The 21207-nt window shown below is 44.3% G+C and overlaps 1 protein-coding gene across 2 annotated transcripts in view; it reads left to right on the forward strand.

Moving 5' to 3' along the window:
* FBRSL1 (fibrosin like 1) overlaps positions 1–21207 on the forward strand; it is a 965642-nt gene that overhangs the window by 460373 nt on the left and 484062 nt on the right. For both annotated transcript variants that reach the window (XM_084819250.1, XM_084819251.1), the window contains one exon: positions 18651–18686. In XM_084819250.1, coding sequence (XP_084675376.1) covers positions 18651–18686 — 36 coding nt within the window. The remainder of the gene's footprint in view (positions 1–18650; positions 18687–21207) is intronic.

The raw sequence follows: 21207 nt of genomic DNA on the forward strand, positions 1-21207 counted from the left end.
CATAGGTGGTCAGGTCACCTCTTTTCCCCCTCTTCTTTCTTGCCAGAGAAGGGACAGATGGCTCTTGCCCAAGGCCTGAACTGATCGCAGGCTTTTGAACTTAGGCCAATGACTGCCCTTGCTTTAGTTCAAAGCTCCTGTGTACACCAGGCTAAGCCAGTGAGTCAGAATTGCTGCCAGCACCCATCAGGGAATTGTTACACAGTTGGCCCTTTCAGCTACAAATTACTAGCATAGGTATTTGTGGGCAGGTGGGCTAGTAACGTCTTTGGACTTGTTCGCAAGGTTGATGCAAACCACCTAACCCACACTGGGCCTGCACAGTTCACAACCCAACAACAAACCTTTGTTTCTCTTCATGGGTTGTTCATGGTTAACAAACCATGGCTTGTTACCGCGGCTGGGTTCAGACAACACGATAACCCACATTTCCACAACAACCGTGGGTATTCAGACAACACGATAACCCACGTTTATTATGGAATAAACGTGGGTTATCATGTTGTCTGAACCCAGCCTTTGGTATAATTGTATCTCCCACAAAGGGTCAACAGTCTTAGGCATTAACCTGTGGTAGTGGCCGGCTGTGGTCTTCTGGGGCTGCAGAGCTCTTTTAACATCCCAGCCAGCCAGGTGCTGTGCTGCAGCCAGCCAGGTGCTGTGCTGCAGGTGAGATCTGTTAATAGATCCAGAAAAGCAGTTGCTTGAATGGTATGCTCCATGGGTGGTACGCTTGGTGTTCCCTTCCTCCCAGGGCTGCAGAACTCTTTTACTGCCTCAAAAGGAAGAAGAAGAGGAGGAAGAGGAGGAGGAGGCGGCGGCCCCGCATGGTGCTTTGTTCCATTGATAAGTCCAGAATTGTGGCCTGCAACACAGCGTCACAGTAGACCCCTACCCCATAAAGAAGCGGTCTTCAGCAATCCTGGAACAGGAGTCTTGTAGTCCAGTTCAATCATCTTTGGCAGGGTTTGGTGGGGTTTTAGGCGTGGGAAGGGTAATAAAGGACACCTCCTCGACCCTTGAAGGTTTCTCCTGATGTGCTATATAATGCTAGAGAGCTGCCAGGCCCAAACCAGAGCATTTTATAGCTGTATAACAAGGAAGAGAAATGCAGTTCTGAACTATCCCTCTGCAGTGCAGAGGAGGGGTATTTTTCACCTCTTGGCCTGTATTCCCCTTCTAGGACACTCACCAAAAATGGTCAGAGTCCTTGAGCAGGTCACTTCAGTTCCCCATCCTCCATGTTCCTTTTTTGTGGAGAGGTGGGTTGGAAATTCAACAGGCAGCGGGTTATTTTTTCCTCAAACAAGCCATGCCATTTGGACAACATGACAATCACACCTAGGCGGGTAATTAGGCCAATGGCGCCCTGCATGTGCCATGACTTAAACAAGCCACCATGGCTTGTTTAAACCCCAGTGATGGTGGAAACTGGGTCTCTGTGTCTGCACTGCAACCATAGACACAGGGTTCTTGACTTCTTTTCACACACACACACACACACACACACACACCACTCTGTAGGCTCAATTTCATCATCCTCTAAGCTCACAGGTTCTTGTGGGGCAGGGGTGGGGGGATTGGGGCGGGCAGGACTGGCTAACATTATTTTTCTACTATAGGAGCATAGGAAGCTGCCTTATATTGAGTCAGACCATCTAGCCCAGTGTTGTCGACACTGACTGGCAGCCTCTCTCCAGGTTTTCAAGCAGGAGTTTTTCCAGCCCTACCTGGAGATGCTGGGGATTGATTACAGGAGGAAGCAGGAGAAGGGTTATGTTACACCTAAAATCAGAAAGGGAGTCTTGCATGGGACATTGAATGCAGACAACTCCTTCCCCCTCTAGCTATCCAAATCTGGGAACATAAGCAATTTTCCCAAACTCCAGTTTAGATCTTCTGCTCCATCTTGGAGCTGGAACATGAGGTTCCTGGATCCCAGAGACAGCTGTACATTGTCACATCATTTGGTTGGAACATTAGACAGGGTCTTTTCAGTGGCTGCTCCCTGCCAGGGGTGGCTGGGCTTGTTCCATTTTTGTTGCCTTTCCATCGACAGGCAGTTTTTTAATTCAGTCAGACCTTTGGCATGTAAGCTGGTCTGCTCCTAAAGGGGTTTTTATGGGGCTGAGTGCTGTTTATTTTTTTATTATTGTGTTTTTAAATGTGTTTTTAATTTGTTTTTATGTTACATTTTAATTAAGTTTGTGTTTTAATCTGTATTTTATTTCTGTTGAGTGCTCATGCCAACCATGGCATCTTGAGTGCCATGTTTGGTAGAAAAGTAGTATATAAATTTAATAACTAACTAACTAAATAATTGATGATGCATAGACCCTTCATTTGGAACACCCAGAGAGGGCACTTCCTCTGAATTTTTCCTACCCATTTTGTACTAGTTTAGGGCCAGTATAGTTAGGCCACAACTTCTTCTAATGCAGGTTTGAGCAACTTGTTTTGGCCTACAACTCCCATCATCCCTCATCATCAGCTGTGTGGGCCAGGGCTGATGGTAGTTTTAGGCCAAAACATCTGGAAAGCCACAAGTTGCCCGTTCTTATTGCCTGTTTGGTAAGGCCTACACTACAAGTTGCCCATTTGGTAAGGCCTACACTATGAAAGGATGTGAACAGCCCCACAGCCAACTGACTTTTGCTGGAGGAAGCAGGAAGCATCTATTGCTCAGAAGTTTCCAGATTCAGTTCCCAGCATCTCCAATGAAAAGACTCTCAGATGCCAGGTTAGCTTGCCTAAGACCTTGGAGAGTCATTATCAGTTGCATTTGGGAGTCAAAGGCAAGATTGACCAGTGGTTGGACACAGTATAAGGCTGCTCAATATACTTGATGTGCCTGTGTTTAAATGTGCCTCTGTTGTTTTTTCCATCACAGAGTTTAACCACAGTGATAAGAAGAAAAAAAGTTGACATGAATTCCAGTGTGTCTCTTTCTTCCTTCCATTCCCCCAAGTACACACATTGAGAAATGGCTGTGTGTATCTACTTTCCATGATGTGTTTACCTAGATCTGTATATTGACAGTATGTGACACATTCTTTTTTCTGTGCTGAAAAAATAACATGCAAAGTTAACCTTCTCCAAATTTCAAGAATGTAATGAAAGTACGTTAAGTATGCTGTGAACAATTTTTCTTCTTTTGTCTTCAAAATTTTGCAAGCAGCCTTAAGTACTGTTTGGGGACAGAGGAGGTCAAATAATAAAATAAGTAACCACTTCTCCGGAACAGTCTAGAAAAGAAATTTGCTAAAGCTCCATTAAAGTATGTGAAAATTGGATTGTTTTTAAAATAAGCCAGAAACAGTCGCCCAGAACAGATGTTTGTATCTCAGCTTAACAAACCAAGATATGCATGAGCTTGTGCCTGTACACCAGGAGTACAGGCACAAGCTACAGAGGCCAAAACCTCTGGAGTGGCCCTCCAGAGGTTTTGGCCTACAACTCCCACCATCTCTCACCACAGGCTATGCTAGCTAGGGCTGATGGAAGTTGTAGGCCAGAACATCTGGCAGGCCACAAATTGCTCACCCCTGCTGTACATTCTGTCCTTGTGTTGCACCTTCTCCCCTCCCTTCTCCTCACACTGCAAATCAGCACATCCTAGGTTAATTAACTGTAGTTTCCTGTTATATCTGAAGCGAGAAACTGTGGTTACAAGGATCAGAACAAGCCACGATCTTAAACCAACGTCAGGCTGTGGTTTAAGTTCCTGCCTTATTCCAGTCCTTGTAAACATAGTGTTACCATTCAGGTATAATGGGAAATTGTGGTTAATTAACTGAGGAAGTGTTGAATCGCGGCACACCACGAGAAATGAAGGCGCACTGCAAGGCCAAAGCGCACAGACAGAAGGCTCTTGCATATATCAGGTTATTAAGCCAAGATATGTACATCCAAACCAGACCAGTTTCTGGTGACAAGTCTGCTTGTCAGTAAATTGCAATATCTAAATAAAAAGCCCTTTTTTGTTCATTGCAGTACTTGTTACCCCATCACACATGTCTGAAAAATGATCCTATCTGGCTTTTATAGAACCATCAACTAGTTCTTAAAAACCAGATTTTTCTCTTCTCACTGTTAGGCACAGGGTATTACAAGAGAATTAAGAGACAACCAATTCCTGTGCCCGTTTGATTATTTTGACTGAAATTAAATAGGGGGAGGTTTGGGGTGGCCCCAAGAGGGAAAGAGGGTGTTCTGTTTTCCCTCCCCGCTACTCCTTGTTCCATAATTGTCCTAATCTTTCCTGATGTCCCGAAAGTGTAAAAAAATCCACACAGAGCCTTACATAATGGCTTTTAAAAAAGGGTTTATCTTTTTCTTGACCCATCAGCTTAAGAACTGCCTGCGTTTTTTAATGGATTTTCTCCGTCACTAAATTGAATGGATCGTTCCTCATTATCATTTAAATAGGACCCTCATTCCCCACAAACACAGAACATTTGAATGTGGTGGTAGAGCTGCGTTAATTTGAAATGTATGGAAGGTAGGGGGGAAGGGGGAACAGGAGGGGAAGGCAGCCGTGGAGTGTGGAATTGCTGGATGTAATTGTCATGGATTCTCAATTTTGTCACCCCCAAGATGGGAAAATAGACTAATAATTGTCTCCCAGCCCTAGTAGAATTGTTGCCCTAGTTAGCTGAAGCTAACACTCTAATTGTCATGGGTGCATCTAGATGAATGAGGATGTATGCAGGGCACAGCAAGGGCTAAATTGAGTGATATACTAAGGCAAAGAGCAAATTGGCAATTATGGGCCCAGCCGAAAAGGTTGGCAGGTGCTCTGCATTCTCGTGAGCCCTGAGGGGGAAATTGGAAATATAAAATATCAACCATAAATACCAACTGATTAGGAAATATGTTGCAAGAGGTGCTGGCCACTTTAGAGACTCTAGGTGGGGGGGGTGCTCTTGGTGATTTAATGTCCCCCCCAATAATTACGTCAGCCTCCAGTGAGGCACTTTGAGGGTCTTTTTCTTTCGCTCGTTCCAGCTCTCTTCTGGCTGGTCGAGCGAAGTGGCTTTTAGAATGTTGCGGACATAAATACACATCCATCTGGAGGGGGCAGAAAGCAGAAATGAGAAAAGCTGCCCTTCTCTTTCAAACAGGCATTAATGGCTCAGTGTTGAACACTTTTCATGGTGCAGATGCGTAATCCTTATCAGTACCTGGATATGAATAGGGCCTCTTAAGTTACTCTTCATATGTGTGCGTGTGTGTGTGTTTATTTATACATGTGCATGAGTACATGTTCTCCAGTATCCCGTTTCCAACAGTGGGCACCCTTATTCTTCTGTGAAGCCTACAAAACTCATTGCCTTCTCAGGGATCACTCCAGTGGTGTCGTGGTAAATTTTGAAGTGCAGGCATTCATCATCACATTCCGCATAGCGCCCCCAAGGAGAGTCCAAAAATGCCAGCAGCTCTGTTGATCCATATCGATGAAACAGTTCTAGCAGTTTTTTCTCCCCCACCTGGAGCAGGTCTCTTGTAAAGCTAATGAGTCTCAATTGTCCCTTCAAGACCAAGCCACCCCAAAATATTTTGCATGACAACAAGAAACAATATATTTTTGTTGGGAAAACTCATCCGCATCCCCAGCTACTGTGTGGATTGCAGATAACTGAGAGGGAACAGGGAGTTCTGAGGAGGGTGGCAGATGACCTCCGAGTCCCTGATCTTTTTCTTTTTTTTTAAACCTCCTGCAGCTGTGTCCCTGTGGGTCCTGGCTCCCCTACACCACTGGATCACTCATGGTGGCTATCTTGCCTTTTCTTAGGAATCATTTTCTTCCCAGAACTTCCTGGTGCTAATATATTGCTGGAAGGATTGCAGTTTTGCTGGAGGGCAAAATTGTGAGACTTCCTTTGTTTGTTCAGCCACACAAATTGAAGTAGAGAAATGATGTCTCAAGTTACATAACTGTGAAGGAACTGATGGGGTCATCCATCTCTTGTGGTTGCCAGGACAGGCCTTGTGACCTTTGAGCAGAGTGAAGTTTTTCACGCATTCTTGACATTTGACACGTCAGCTGTCTTCACTGTAGGAACATGGGAGAGAGCACGTGTCTGGATGGCATACAGGCAGAAGAAAGCTCCTACTACGTAGGGTGTAGAATGGTTGAGCGGCCTGTCCCTCATCCTCCAAGGAACAGTGCCTTAATTTTATAAGGATCCAATCTGGTGGATGGACTATTAGGTCCCTTCAGTATTTAACAGGCTGAGCTTCCAATGCAGAGATGGGGTTTGGCCTCAACAGACTGTCAGGAAGCTTGAACTCTTTCATGTACCAACTCAACCAAACCTTAAAACTGGATAAGCTAGCTGTCAGCCCCCTGGAGGAGAAATACATCTGAAATTAATTGTCCTATATGGAATTTGGTAAAGGGAAGACTAAGGGAGCGTCCTGTCCTCCGAAGAGCCTGTAGGTCAAAGTTAGATGACAAAAGGAAACAAGGGAGAGGTGATAAGGAAGGGAACAAGATAGCAGTTTGAAGGCATGATGTTCAACTAAATGGTAATTATTTATGCTTAAGAGTGGGGCGGATGAGTCAGACAAGGTTTGTGGAAGAACTGGATTTTAAGACCCAGTTGAGTTGCCTTGAGCACCATTTGCTGGAAAGGTGGCGTATAAATTAAACAAAACAAACAACTGTAACAGTAAAATAAGGGCCACTTCACACATTGATTGGGCTCACACAGCATGACAATCTACACACAAGGTTGAGGATGGGCTGAGGATGGGTGGTTGTTGAAACGTGGGTTCTGTGAACCCAGATGTACTAACAAACTATGGTTTGTTAACCACAAACAACCCACTGTTCACAACCAAACAACAAACCATGGGTTCTCTTTATTGGATCTTCGTGGTTAACAAACCATGGTTTGTTAGTGCGGCTGGGTTCACACAACACAACAACCCACAATTCAACAACAACCCACATTCAACCGATACTTAACGTTGGGTGTGGATTGTCATGTTATGTGAACCTAGTCATTATGTTTTGTAGATGTCTATGTGTGAATAAGTTAAATGCACTTGCAGTCATGCAGCTACATTCATCAGGGTGCTGTGGTTCCCTGCAGCTTCCAGTTCAGTGCTGGTTCAGAGCATGGATTAACCAGTGGCATGAGACAGGTGTGTGTGGGATAAAAAGTATCTTACCTAAAAAGTGACAGTATCTCATAACTACCCCACCATGGGAATTACCACTTGAATGAGGTACTTTCTGTTTTGGGGGGCTCTCTTCAAGCTATCATTGCTCCCAAGATTGATTTTGGAAAGAATTGCAAGTGTACCACTAAAAAATCAGTCCTCTGTCATTCCCCACCCCTTTGTAATATGGTACAACTTAACCTTGTGTCCTGATGTCACTACACTGTATATTCTGTCCTGTTCTCCGCCCCGCCCCCCATATCATTCATTCCCCTAGTGAGGGTGGGAAAATGCTAAACTTCATGACACTTGGTAAATTGTACTACACAATACAAAGGAAGAGAACTTGAAATGGTAGCTCCATTGCTTCTTATGATGTGTAGTTCCACCCTAAGAGACAGCCCTAAAGAGTTGGCATCTGTAACCACAGACAGGTGGAGAGAAGTGACTTGTTCAAGGCTTCACATGGCTAATATGGGAACTGAACTGATTCTTGGTTATTTCCTCTGTACCACTTCCCTCTTAGTTCAAGAGCCTATGGCAGGTTTGCCCTCCTCACAAGGGGCATAATTTCCAGACGTTGTAACCGGTAGGCATTTGTGCGTGCATTCAATCAACACAAGTCTTCCTAAGCAACTTGTAGGCATTTTGTAGGTATGCATGAACATCTTGCTACTTGTCAAGCCTTTGCATGTGTTTTGATTGAACAGTAGCAAAGACTCATATATTCTTTGTTTGTGTAAATGTTCACTGTTTACTTTGCGGGCAGGGCAGAGGATGGCAACAGAGGTGGCAGGTCCACCCCAGATCCTGGTTGATGGGCTCTCCATCCCAGAACCTCTGGTGGGAAACTAGCAAATTCCATGTTAGGCAAAGGCAAATTCCATGATAGCCATAATTAGGAAAGGAATCAAAAATAAAACTGTCAAGATCATACTCCCCATGGAAAAATCTATGATGCAACCACACTTGGAATACTGTATACAGTTCTGGTCACCACACCCAAAAAGGATATTGGAAAGAGTGCAGAAAAGGGCAACTCAAATGATCAAGGGGCTGGAGCAACTTCCCTATGAGGAAAGGTTACAACATCTGGGACTGTTTAGCTTAAAGAAAAGGCAAGCCAAGGGAGACACAATAGAGGTGAACAAAATTATGCCTGGTGTGGAGAAGGTGGATAGGGAGACATTCCCTCCTGCCTTACAATATTAGAACCCAGGAGTCATCCAATGAAGCTGATTGGTGGGAGATTCAGGACAGATAAAAGGAAGTACTTCACACAGCACATAGGCAAACTATAGAATTCACTTCCACAAGATGTAGTGATGGACACCCACTTGGATGGCTTTAAAAGGGAACTGGACAAACTCCTAGAGGATAAGGCTATCAATGGCTACTAGTTCTGATGGCTATATGCTACCTCCAGTATCAAAGACAGTTTGCCTATGTATACCAGTTGCTGGGGAACAGGCATTGGAGGGTGCTATTACACTCATATCCTGCTTGCGGGTTTCCTCTGGGCAGCTGGTTGGCCACTGTGTGAACAGAATGCTGGACTAGATGTACCTTGGTCTGACCTGGCATGGGTCTCCCTATGTGATGTACCTTGGTCTGATCCATCATTGCTCAGCCCAAGTTTCTTATGTAGCACTATATGCCTCATTTCCACGAGGGGGAAGGCTCTCCAAGGTCCTTGGAGGGCTTTTCCCCTTCACAGATATAACATGCAGAGTATCAGTTTCATGTTGTGGATTGTGGGACTGGTAGTCACACTCCCTGTTGAGAAAAGATGCTCTGCTAGGAGTCCCTTCCTGTCTGCCACCTCCTTCTTGTTCCCCAGGGTTCTGAGCCTTGTAGCAGGGGAAGGTGGAGGCAGTGGTGGAGCTCAGAGGATTGAAGTGAACATAGCACAGCTAGCCAGTCTGTGCGCTCACCTTGACCCTGCTTGCAAGCGTTCAAGCAGGGATACATCCCTCGTATTTAGTCTGCAAGGCACCCCCAAAAGTGCTTCTGATATATGTCATAAGATAAATGTTGGCAACCTGTGTTATTTTGTGCAGAAATGTGTCCTCATATATAACATTAAGAACCTGACAAATTTAGTGGGACTTACCCAAATAGGACACCTTCAGAGTATCCCCACTTCAAATACCTTCTGTTTACATCAGAAATGGCTGGAACCAATCTAACATATTTATTTTATTTGTTTCATTTATATCCCACCTTTCTTCCAAGTAGTCAAGATGGCATATATGATCCTCCTCCTCTCCATGTTATCCTCACAACAACCCTGTGAGGCAGGTTAGGCTGAGAGTTGGTGACCAGCCCAAAGTCACCCAGTGAGTATCATCACTGAGCGGGGACTAGAACCTGGGTCTCCCCGGTCAACACTCTTAACTACCACACCACACCGTTTCTCTCTTAATATGGAATATTAAGTCACATGGGATTTTAAGGGAGGCTTCTTACAAACACCCTTTTCACATGTAAAAAGAGTCCTTTTGCTTACCATACAACCTATGTACATGATTGAAACCTGTGCACCATTTTGTGCAAGAACATTTTTTAATACATAAGGTCCAACATGATTTTAGTGGACCTTACCTTTACCCACCAAATCACATTGCCTCCAATTTTTCTTTTGCTTTCTCTCAGGTACAGAGTGCAGATACACACATTATATCTTATTATAAATGAAATAACATGATAGTAGCTCATAAAACCATCCGTTTTGAAACCCTTGCAGTGCACTTCTAGCATTACCAGCATGTTCTTTTTTTCCCCTTCCAAATTACAAGCAGAGAAGGTTGTGTGTTGGTGTATTTTTTAAGGCATTGACTGGAGGGGTTTTTTTTTAAGACCAAAATTACAAAGTGAAGGGATATCTCAAGGGCCTTTGTAATGGGATAATGAAGCCTTTTAACTCTTACGTCAGTGGTTCAAATTCAGCCCGGGTTGGTAAAATTACCAAAAGGCATCTAATGGCTTGTCTGAATACCTACATGAAAAGAATTGTTGGTTCCTTTATGGAGAGGTGTCTGAAGCACTGACGACGCCAGCACATCACAGCTAGTGGTAATTGGTACCTTCTCTAGCAGGGAGGCCAAGAACCCTTTTGGTAAAAGAGGCTGAAGGAGCATTACGCTCCTTAACTGTTGATTCTCTAAATCTGGCAGGTTGCAAGTTTTAGTCCAAAACTGGCACATGCTGCCTTAGTCTGAAATGTTCTGCGCACTTACCAAGAAGTAGGGTCCCAATGAACACAGTAGACTTCCTTCCAAATATGCATGAACAGGGTTACGCTATTCATCCTTTTCCCTACTCCTTGTGCTGAGAATGCTTTTTCCCAAGTGGGCACACCTGCTAGTGTAGAAATTCTTCTGTTGTTCTCACTGAGGTGGCAGACCTGTGTCTGTGTTGGGGGATTGTGTGTGACTATAGCTCAGTGGGGGAGCACATGCCTCACATGCAGAAGGTCCTATGTTCAGTTCCTGGCATCTCCAGTTAATGTCAGGGGGCCCTAGCTGGCCTCTTTCAGTCTACTCCAGTAGCCAACTCCAGACACAGACAAAGGATTCTTTTCAAGGCTTTATTCCTTTAATAACTCTATCACCAGCGACTAAGCTATGAACAGCAGAGTAACCTATGCCCTGGGTTGGAAACAGTTGGTCCCCATTTGAATGAGAATCACTTGCAGATCCTGAACTTATGGGCTAGGGAGAGTCCCTCCCCTTCTCCCTTGGATCCTCTGGACGCCACCGTTGCTTGTGCGCCAAATGGGCACTACGCCTCCTTTCCACGCCCTCCATAGCTCGTCGTTCTTTGCGTCTGCGTCGAGCATCCAGCCAGCCCTCATCCCATGCTCTTTCACTCCCAGGACCGCTATCTATCTCTGGAATGCCAGCAGCAGGAATCTCTGCCAGCTGCAGGGCCTGGGAGGGATGAGCACGCTCCTCTCCCACGGATGGCTGTTCCTCCTCAGAATCAGAACTGCTCTGAGGTTCTGTGGGCTCAGTGTCCACCCTGACAGTTAAACAGGATCAGGTAGCAGGTGGTGTGAGAGACCATCTGCCTAAAACCATGGCGAGCCACTGCCTTTCAGAGTAGACAATATTGGCCTAAATGGAGATGGACTGATCTGGTAGACGGCTTCTTCCTATGTTCCTATCCAGATTGCATGTGGAAGTTCACATCAATAATAATAATAATATAATAATAATAATAGTGTCCCTGTACATAAAAAGCTAGCAGAAAGAAGAGTAGATTAAGTCTCTAACATGTTAGTTTTATATATCCAGGGAATATTTATTTATTTAATGATATTCATGAATCTCTTCCATTAAAGAAATGTCTAAGCGGTGTACAAAACAAGTCTTCATACAGACGATAAGACTACCTTTCTGGGAAGGCCTATTGGAAACTGTATGTTTTCAGTAGGCGCTGAAAACCTAGGAGGGTTGGTGCCTGCCTAATTTGTATAATAGAGGAAAATTCCATCATATGAGCTCCAGTGTTCAGTCTAAAACGGTGCAACCCAGATCCAGATTTACCCCCTCAGTGAGGACTAGGCTTTAATCCCAGCTAGTGGTAGTGGTTCAGTGGGGAGGAAAAGCTACCTTGCATAAGTTCAAGGACTCTCATCCTTTGTCATCAAGCACTTTGTACCAGTACAGTTATCACCACCACTGGGAATAAAATAACTCTGTGGTTCAGAGAAGAGTGTAACCGGAAGGTGCTGTAGATATATACACTGGTGCTATATGCTTCATCTATAAGGGAATGTGTTTATGACTAATGCCTCTGAGGTTCAGTTCTGATATTACTGATCAGTGACAGCACCAGAAAAGAGATGAGTGGGGGGCGGAACATATGAAAAGTGCATTTCCTTGAAGAAAACACAGAGGTCCAGCAATAGGGGTGGCAGGGGGTACTACTTACATGGGAAGGCTCATTCCCCTTCAGGTACTGCCTATGTTATTGACGTGACATGCCTCCACGCGGTCAGGTTAGATCCCACTCAGTAATGCCTGTAAGGAGGAACCACATGTCTTGGATGAATGACATGGGCCCTTTCCACACCGGGGGATGGCAAAGCTGGCATCAAAAGGAAGTTCGTTCACCTAAATCACCTGGTTCTCCTCTACACGCATTACAGGGCTAGTGTGGGACTTGATCATAAGGACATGATTCCAACGCCGTTCTGGTTATGTATGAATCAGTGAGAAGTTCATGCTGGAGGAGCCTGGGATGGACAAACATATTTATTTCCTGCCTGTATCAATTCCACATGTGTTCACCCAGAAATCCAGTGTGTTCCATTTTCACATTAATGTGCTGGGGTGGAGATTGGGGTTTGTTTGTTTTTTGGTAAATCAGGGGAAAAAAACATTGATTTTAAATACATGTTTAGATAAGTATTTTAAAACCTATTTTCTTTCAAAATAGACATTTTAAAATATATTTTAATTCATGTTTTTGAGCTGAAAACTGTTGGAATATTCAGGAAGTGCAAAAGCTGGTGGATAACTAACTTCCCATCAGTACATTAGTCCAAGAATCGTAGAGCAGGTCAGGTTTTCTCGGAGGTCCAAAAGATTGAATTCTTCAAGCATCCCTTGATAATACTAAGAGAAATAATTTTCCAGGCCTTTTTCACCCAGAGCAGGCTTTTTTTCATTTGGGTTGGCTCTAATGTGGACAACACTACTTCGTCTTTGGGTGAGGGGCTGTAGCTTGGTGGTAGAGCACATGCTTTCCATGCGGAATGTCCCTGGTTTGATACCCTGAAACCCTAAAGAGCCCCTACCTGTGAAAGTTGACAATAGTTAGATGGACCAGTGGTTTGAGTCAGTATAAGGTGGGTTGCTTCTTCCCTTCCTCCCTCCCTCCTGCTCCTCTTCCTTCTCCTAGTACTACTCAAACTTTGTGTAATGGAAGTACACTTCCTTTTCAAAACTTGTCCAGGGCACTTGAGGTGTGAGAAGAAGTTTGTATGGGTTTTTCTGGAAGGAATGTTTGCTCTGTCAGTCCAACTGTTGGAAAAGATTTAAAGAACCGGATCCAAAGAGTTCACCAATTTTACTAGCTTTACATAGGCAATAACATATTATGTTCAAAACAAAAGTGTCCAGTGCTCAGTTCCAGGAAATGTTAATCTTAACAGGGAGAATATATTCGTCTTTGTGGGGAACGTTTACCTCTGGAAATTCCAAAGAAATTTCCAAAGAAAACTTGCATGTGTTTCAAAGCATTGTGCCAATTCTACTTTTTGAAGGACTCTACGTACTGTATTTAATATCTCAGCAGGGAACTAGCAATACATTGACTGGATTTTTGACCTCTACCCCCTCCATTTTTACTAAATTCTTGTAACAGCCTTAATCCTATGCACATTTACCCTGAAATAAGTTCTATTGATTTCAGTGGGACTTACAACCAGGTATGTACATTAACTTATGAAACTGCCATTTACCAGACGAGTTCATTGGGCCCTCTAGCCCATGATTGTCTATTCTGACTGACAAAGGCAACTGGGGTTTGGGACAGAAATGGAACAAAGAGGAGCCCTGCTCAGAAGTATTAATCCTCCACGCAATTAGAACCACATGAGGGAGAGGGGGGATGAATGCACTAGCTTTCCCCCTCTGTCACTGTCCTCAGAGACCTGCTGTACTCATGTTGATTCCCCATGCAATTTAGAACCTTAATCTTCATCACTCAGGAAGCCTACACAAGTAGAGCAGGCTCCCTGCTGCAGATATTTGCCCTCCAACTTTTGGAAGGCGGTGGTGATAAGGAACAGGGATGGAGGGAGTGAAGCTGTTGTACTTGTCCCTTATGCAGTTCTAATTGGGAGATTAGAGCCCATAAGTAGGGCTAAGGTTTACATTAAAACCAAGCCAGACTCATTGCTGCCCCTTGTGTAAGCATCCTTAAAAACTCTCCCCCATGCCCAAGGTAATGCAAGGAGACTTCGTGCCCCTCCCCACCCTCTTTCTCTGGTGATTGGCTTGTACAGAATGACTACAGTGTAGTTCCATGAAACCAAAGAGCTTTGTTGTGCCTTCTCTTTCATGGAAAATTAATGGACATATTTTTTTCAAAGACTACCTCCTTCTTTGCATTATGAGCTAATGCAGTATCCTGCTGTTAGTTGTTGAAGCAAAGTGGCATTATACTGGCACCTAGGGACAAATTATAAGCATTGCTAGCATTACAACATAGCATATTTAAAATGCTAGAAAGAATCTAAAGTTTGAGAAGTACTCCTGCTAACCAAGCTGCCTACAAGAGTTGGTCATCCAAAGGGGACAGAAAAAAACTATTAAGAACATAAAAAGAGCCCTGCTGGATCAGACCAAGGGTCCATCTAGTCCAGCGTTCTGTTCACACAGTGGCCAACCAGCTGTTGACTGGGAACCCAGAAGCAGGACGCAAGTGCAACAGCACCCTCCTGCCCATGGTCCCCAGCAACAGGTGTACATAGGCATACTGCCTCTGGTACTGGAGGTAGGGTTAAGGTTTACATTAAAACCAAGTATTCGGAGCAAAGCAAGAATGTGGGATGGAGGATAAGTGCCTGGAAGGGGTTTTGCAGCCCAGCAGAAGCAGTACCTGCTTTATTGTTTCTAGAGTGCATGCTTAGTATGGGGCTTCTTGATCTTGTTTCTCCAAAGGCTTGGAGGTTCTGGGCCTTCACTGCAGAGTAGATTTCTTTTGGAAGAAAGATCACCGTCATGCAAACACCTACCTTGATCAGATACTATAGGGTTGCGTCAGCAGCTGTTTGGGCAATGCTGGCTGTACAGCTAGATCAAGTCTCCAAAATACACATGCACACACCCCCTTCACAGACATTCCCTGAGAACCAAAGCAAAATGTATGGCCAGGATTTCAAGGAACAAAGGGCTGGATGTGCCTGATCTCATCTGATCTCAGAAGCTAAGCAGGGTCAGCCCTTGTTAGTACTTGGATGGGAGACCGCCTGGGAATCAGGCTTCCTGCACTGAGCAGGGGGTTGGACTCGATGGTCCTGTAGGCCCCTTCCAACCCTATGATTCTATGATATATCTTATATATTCAAAGTATGTTTCAGGCTGAGTGGCAGTCGGAACGGGTTTTAGAAACTTGCTTTAGCCTGCTCTATCTCCTTTTGCTACCCCTATCCACTAGCAGGCTGTGTCACGTCCAAGATAGCTACCCACCCCCCCTTTGCATGGCAGAAAAGTGTGTCCATTTCAGCAACATGAGTGAATATGACAGAAATCAATAAAAACATTTTGGAGCATGGCCATGTTGTAAAGCAGGTTCAGAAGGGAGGAAATGGGAACCTTGCAATACCAGTAGATTTGTAAACAGCTACATAATGGAACCTGTATTGAATATGCGTTAAACTTGAGAGTTTGCTTTAATATCTGGGTCCAACCAGCAATAAACCATTTTGACATGGGTGGGGTTTTTTTTTACTCTAGGTCTTGTTAACCACTGATGGTTTTGCACTGTAAAGTAGGCAAAGTGAAAACAAACCAATACTGAAGGGAGCGGTACTTCTTTGTATTAAAAGGCTTTAATTTCCAGATAATCCCGAAAGCAAGCAAAACCAGGGGGCTATACATGTAGGTCCTGATCATGTATCTGTGCAGACTCTGTGGTCTCACTGAGATGTTAAATCTCTGACTGGACTGTACCACTTCAGAATCCAGGTTTGGGCTCACGTAATTGAATATTCCACATAGAAAGCTAGGTGTGAAGATTGAGAGTTCTAACCTTGCCTTCTCTATCATGCTACTTTTCGGTCATCAAGGATTTCTTTTTCAATGTGGAAGCATTCAACCATACAATTCTCTCAATTGCAATATAAAGTGGAATAGCCTGCTTGAAAGGGCATTCAGTCATGCCCCCAGCAGTGTACAGTGGTATAGTCCAGACACAGGTTTGCCACCACCATGCGAATTAGGCCTTTAGGAAGGGGTGTAGAGCACATCTTCAGGGAGGGGGGCAGATTGCCCTCATCAGGCCTCTATGGGTCAGATGACATCACCCGCACCTATTTTCACCTTCTCCATGCTGAGCAGAGGCATGGAGGTCCGTGACTCTTCTCAGCACAGAGAAAGTGGCTTAGCTGGCTCTGGAAGAAGCAGCCACTCCTCCCAGAGCTGGATGAGTCCCTAGATTCATGTACCATCCCCATCCCCTGCATCCCTGCTGTATCTCAAATCTGATATCGGAGATAACCATGGGGATTCCTCCAGCCAGGAAGTCCTCCAGGGGGCTCCCACCTCCGAAAGGAACCCAAGGAGGCTCCATGAGCTGGATTGGGTATACTGGTGGTCTGGATTAGGCCTATAGGTAAGGATATCCATTGCTAGGAATTCCAGCCCTTTGGGGGCTCGCCAACTTTCTAGGGTGCCCCTAACTTGGCTTGCATTTGCAAGGTGAGCTGCATGTTTCTTCCCAAAATCCGGGAACTTTTCCAGGGTTTTTTCATTTGCGTAAACAACGCTTTGTGCAAATTGTAGGCACAATTTGCGAAAATTACTTTTTATGCAAACTTTTTAAAACCCGAAAATCCACAAACTGGCCTGTCTTGATGCAGATCAAGTCTGTCCAGCTCGTGGGAAAGCAAGCTGAACTCCAGGGGGGAGAACTGATTAAAAAGTCGGTGACCTTCACCCCTGGATAGGTTTCTCTGACATCACTACCTACAGGCCAGGGCTTTCGCACCCTTGCCTTCGGATAAACAAGTCTAGAGGGATGAAGAAGAGCCCTGCTGGATCATACCAGATGTCTGGCAGCCTGTTTCCCACAGTAGTCAAATGTTTCTGGAACCTCATAAGCAGGGCATGATGGTAACATCCCTTTCCTGCTATAGACCACCGAGCTACTGGTATTCAGAGAAGGACTGCCTCTGGGCCTGGACACTCCACTGGAGGTGTTTTATTGCCAGCCCCAGGGACAAAATGGTGCGGTCCTGCAGCTAAGAAATAATTACATTAGTATGGGTATCCATATCTGAGTATTGTAAAGTCCTAATGGTCAGGGAGGGGAAACAGGAGAGAGCCTCTAACAATGGTGGAGTCCCCTACTCTTGCTCTCTCTCTCTCTCTCTCTCTCGGATGGAACCACATGGGTCTGATTCAGGCATCACTGCAGATTGGTAGGATCACTTCTGGGACAGGCTTTACAAGGATGAACATAAGAACAGTGGAAGGGCTGTATGCTAAAATGTGTCATGTCCCATGTGTCAGTTAAGACTCATGACGTAAGAAGAGCCATCATGCTGGATCAGACCGAGAGTCCATCTAGTCCAGCATTCCATTCACACAGTGGCCAACCGGCTGTTGACCAGGAACCCACAAGCAGAGCATGAGCGCAACAGCACCCTCCCACCCATGTTCCCCAGCCACTGGTGTACATAGGCTCACTGCCTCTGGTACTGGAGGTAGCACATAGTCATCAAGACTAGTAGCCATTGATAGCCTTTCTCCTCCAGGTACGATTGTAACATTGGAAAGGGCTAAAATTGGGCTTCTGAACTGTAGAAGGTTCCAGGTTCAATTCCTGATCTCCTGTTAAAGGATTTCAGCTAACAGGACTGGGGAAGACCTTGGAGAGCCACTCGGACTAGACTGGGCTAGATAGACGAAGGATTTAACTGAATATAAGGCAACTCCTTTTATTCCAACAAGCCCCCTACACCACAAATCTACCAGCACACACCACAAATCGTCTTAGGGAGGTGCCATAGCTCAGTGGTGGAGCACATGCTTTCCATTCGTGAGATCACTCTTCCTGTTGCCTAGAAAAGACCTCTGCCTGAGTCTTTGCAGAGCTGCTACTAGTTGTAGGAGATTATCAAGGCTGGTGTGAGGGGTTGGCATTGCTAGGCCTCTGCTGTGGCCCACACTCCTACAGGGGGGCCCACTGTCACCCCTGGAACTTCCAGGTCCTACCGCTCCTCCTCGCTCTCATTGCTTCTTCACCTGCCATATCTAAGCATGGAAGAAAGAGCAAGAGAGAGGATATGGAGCAGTGCCCCCCATCTTCCTTGCACTTCCCCTCTGGGCAACGGTGTTAACTGGCCTAGGGAGAGAGAAGGCACGCAAATGGGCAGCAGTGAGGAGAAGTTGCCCCCCTTTGAATATGGGGGGCCATTGAGAGCATCTTGCCTGAGGGATTCCTGAAACTTGGAGGTGGCACTGAAGATAAAACACTGGCCTGGATAGTCCAGTTGTCTTACTCCGTAGCAGGCAGCATGGTACGTCTATGTATGGTTGTTCGCTTGGTCTACCTATGGCCATCTTCCAAATGGCCGCCTCTCTTTATGACATGGGATGGGCGGCAGCACCCCTGAGTGTCAATAGAGTTATCGGAGAAATGACACAGCACAGCTGTATGGGGAGGGAAGCACATTGTTGTTCTCTGCATGGTGCTTTGTACGTTGTTCCCTACTTACAGTGGCATTCCATTTCTTCCCACAGAGTTCTGCTCAGTCGCTTTCAGGAAAAGGTTATTCGGTAAGTCACCTTACAGCAAATTCTTCCAATTTATTTTTATTGCTGTTTGATTGTGGATGTTTATATCATCCACTGCATGTTCACAGACACTGAAGGAGTACAGAGCACAACAAATTAGGCTTTGAGAAAAAGCCCAGTCATGTTTCCTAAACCACCTCTTCACATGAGGCAGTATTAAACAGTTGATTTTCTGAGCGTCTCAACGTTACTGTTTTTCCTTTTCAGTTTATAGAAACTGTATGACTACATATCCAATTATAATAGTTGAATATAAAATAGCTTTGACTTCAGCTGCGTAGAACCAAACCATCCCTTTATTGTCTTGTTTTGTCATGTATTATATATTTTGTATGTTTCATTGAAGTTATGCAGACATGTTTAATGGTAACACTGGTCCGTATAAAAGTTCTTCACCTCTAAAAAAGGAGAAGAAAGCACCAGTTAGCCGTGGCAATGTTTACTTAAATTTGTTTTAGTCTGAAAGCGCTTGTACGGAGGCGTTGTTGGATACTAACGGTAGTTCTGACATATAGCCTGCACTAAACTGTCATTGTTTCAGGCTTGCTTTAATATATGAGTTCGTTATAGACGTAACAGTAAACAAAACTTTAGTACCACATAGACAAGTGCTGGGGTCATACACTCACCTCTTCTTGGCCACTGTGGTTTGATTCTGGCTTATTTCAGCAAACCATTGTTTAAACTAACCAGATGTCCTCCCCACATGAGGATGAAACAACAAATGCTGGTTAGTTTAAAACAGGAAGCGGATTCTTCCCTTCCCCTCTTTATGTCCATGTTGGATAAGGAGCGGGGATGCACAAGTCCAAGGCCGGCTGCTACTCATTTCCACAACACGAAATGAAGCATTGTCTTATAAACCACCCTGGAATCAATTTTGATAAAGTACAGAATAAAATATTTTCAAAAAATATTCTGAGTTTCAGATTTTGACTTGCTAAAAATCTATTGCCATGCAGTAAAGTCACGTTCATAAATGTTTGTCATAATGATGATGATGATAATGATTTCAGATATCTGGCCATCAACTTCTCACTTACCATAGCGTGATTTTGGGGGTGCTGCAGCTTTTCTTTTTGTTTTTATGAAAGAGCTATCAATCTTGAATCAGAGTGTTAGTGAATACTTATTTATTTCAGAAATAAATAGTGGTGCGAGAACAAGGCGGTATTCTGTGATTCTGTCTATGATAGCAAGTGATGAAACTACAGTCTCTTTCACCTGTACTGTTTGAATATGTTGTGGGTAGCTGTTCATTTGGGGGTCGGGGGGTTGACATCATAATCACCGTATACAGCAAGCATTGAAAGCTAGCTTGGATGTTCAAATGAAGTTTGGATTATCACTTGTGCTTCTGAGTCCCAATTTCCTTGCTAGGCTATTTCTTAAAAAGAAAATAGGACCCAAGTAAGCAAAGATATGCAAAGCTGAGTGCCAAATACCATCAGACAACACCTATCATCTTTGAATACTTTCACTGAAGCTTTAAATTAAGTTCTTTGCCAGTCTGAAAAAAGAGAAATAGTTCTTAATCGCTTTTAGCATTTCTAATTGACAATAGTTTTTGCAAACATTTCATTGGAGAAGCGTTTTTTATAATTCAGGGCACACGTTTCAGATGGCCTCAGTTTAGAATGTTGTGTGTAATGTCTTGGTACAGTGACCAGCCATATTGCAGCCCTTTGTGGTCTCATCTGTTGCAAGGGGCTGCGTTTTCAGAGAATGTTCAAGTCTGCAAGACAGAATTGATTTGCATCTCCTAGGGACTTTGAAATAACTGTGTACTTTATGTCAGGTAAACATTCAAGCTTACCTTGAATCTTTCTTCCTTTGTGCATGCGCATCTAATGTCAACAGTACACCAAGCAGAGAAATTGCTATAAATCCATCTAAAATGTAAAATCCATGCTTTGGGCTTACAGTGAGGAGTATGGAAGGAAGGGTGGAATAAAAGCCTCACCTGCATCTCACCTGTAAAGGTGTGCATGCACACACATAGACACACGTACACTTGCTTGTTATCAGACATAATGATATGAGTCAAGTTTTATATCTGAAGGTTCTGTTTGCAAATTAAATTGATTTGCCTCTGACTTCAATACCTTAATGGAAAAAGGCCAAAGGCCTTGTCGCTAGCCTAGTGCTAATAAATCACGGGGCAGGCATTTTTATCTCCTGTTTTGAGAAGTTCCTTTTGATCTGCTGGACAAATGGGCATATAGAAAGTGAAGGGTAGCTTATCTGAAAGCCGTTGTAGCTCTGATATGTTTTGTTTCTTCATCTCTGGGCCTTACAGAGAGTGAATAATCAGCAATGATTTCTCAAAGTGTTGTCTGTAGAGACCTCCCAGTAGGCTGTGAGCCTGAATTTACTCATCTTTGAGAGTGATTGCACTATGGCTGAGCTGAACTTTTTCTGTGAACTTTTACAGTATGAAAAAGGAGTTTCAGGGGCCCAAAGATGTTGTACAAAAGTCTAAAATCTTTCCTTTTCCACATGA

This window comes from Heloderma suspectum, chromosome 13 (assembly GCF_057233095.1).
Source record: "Heloderma suspectum isolate Gila_16-S chromosome 13, 16-S_ref, whole genome shotgun sequence".
Lineage (NCBI taxonomy): Eukaryota > Metazoa > Chordata > Lepidosauria > Squamata > Helodermatidae > Heloderma > Heloderma suspectum.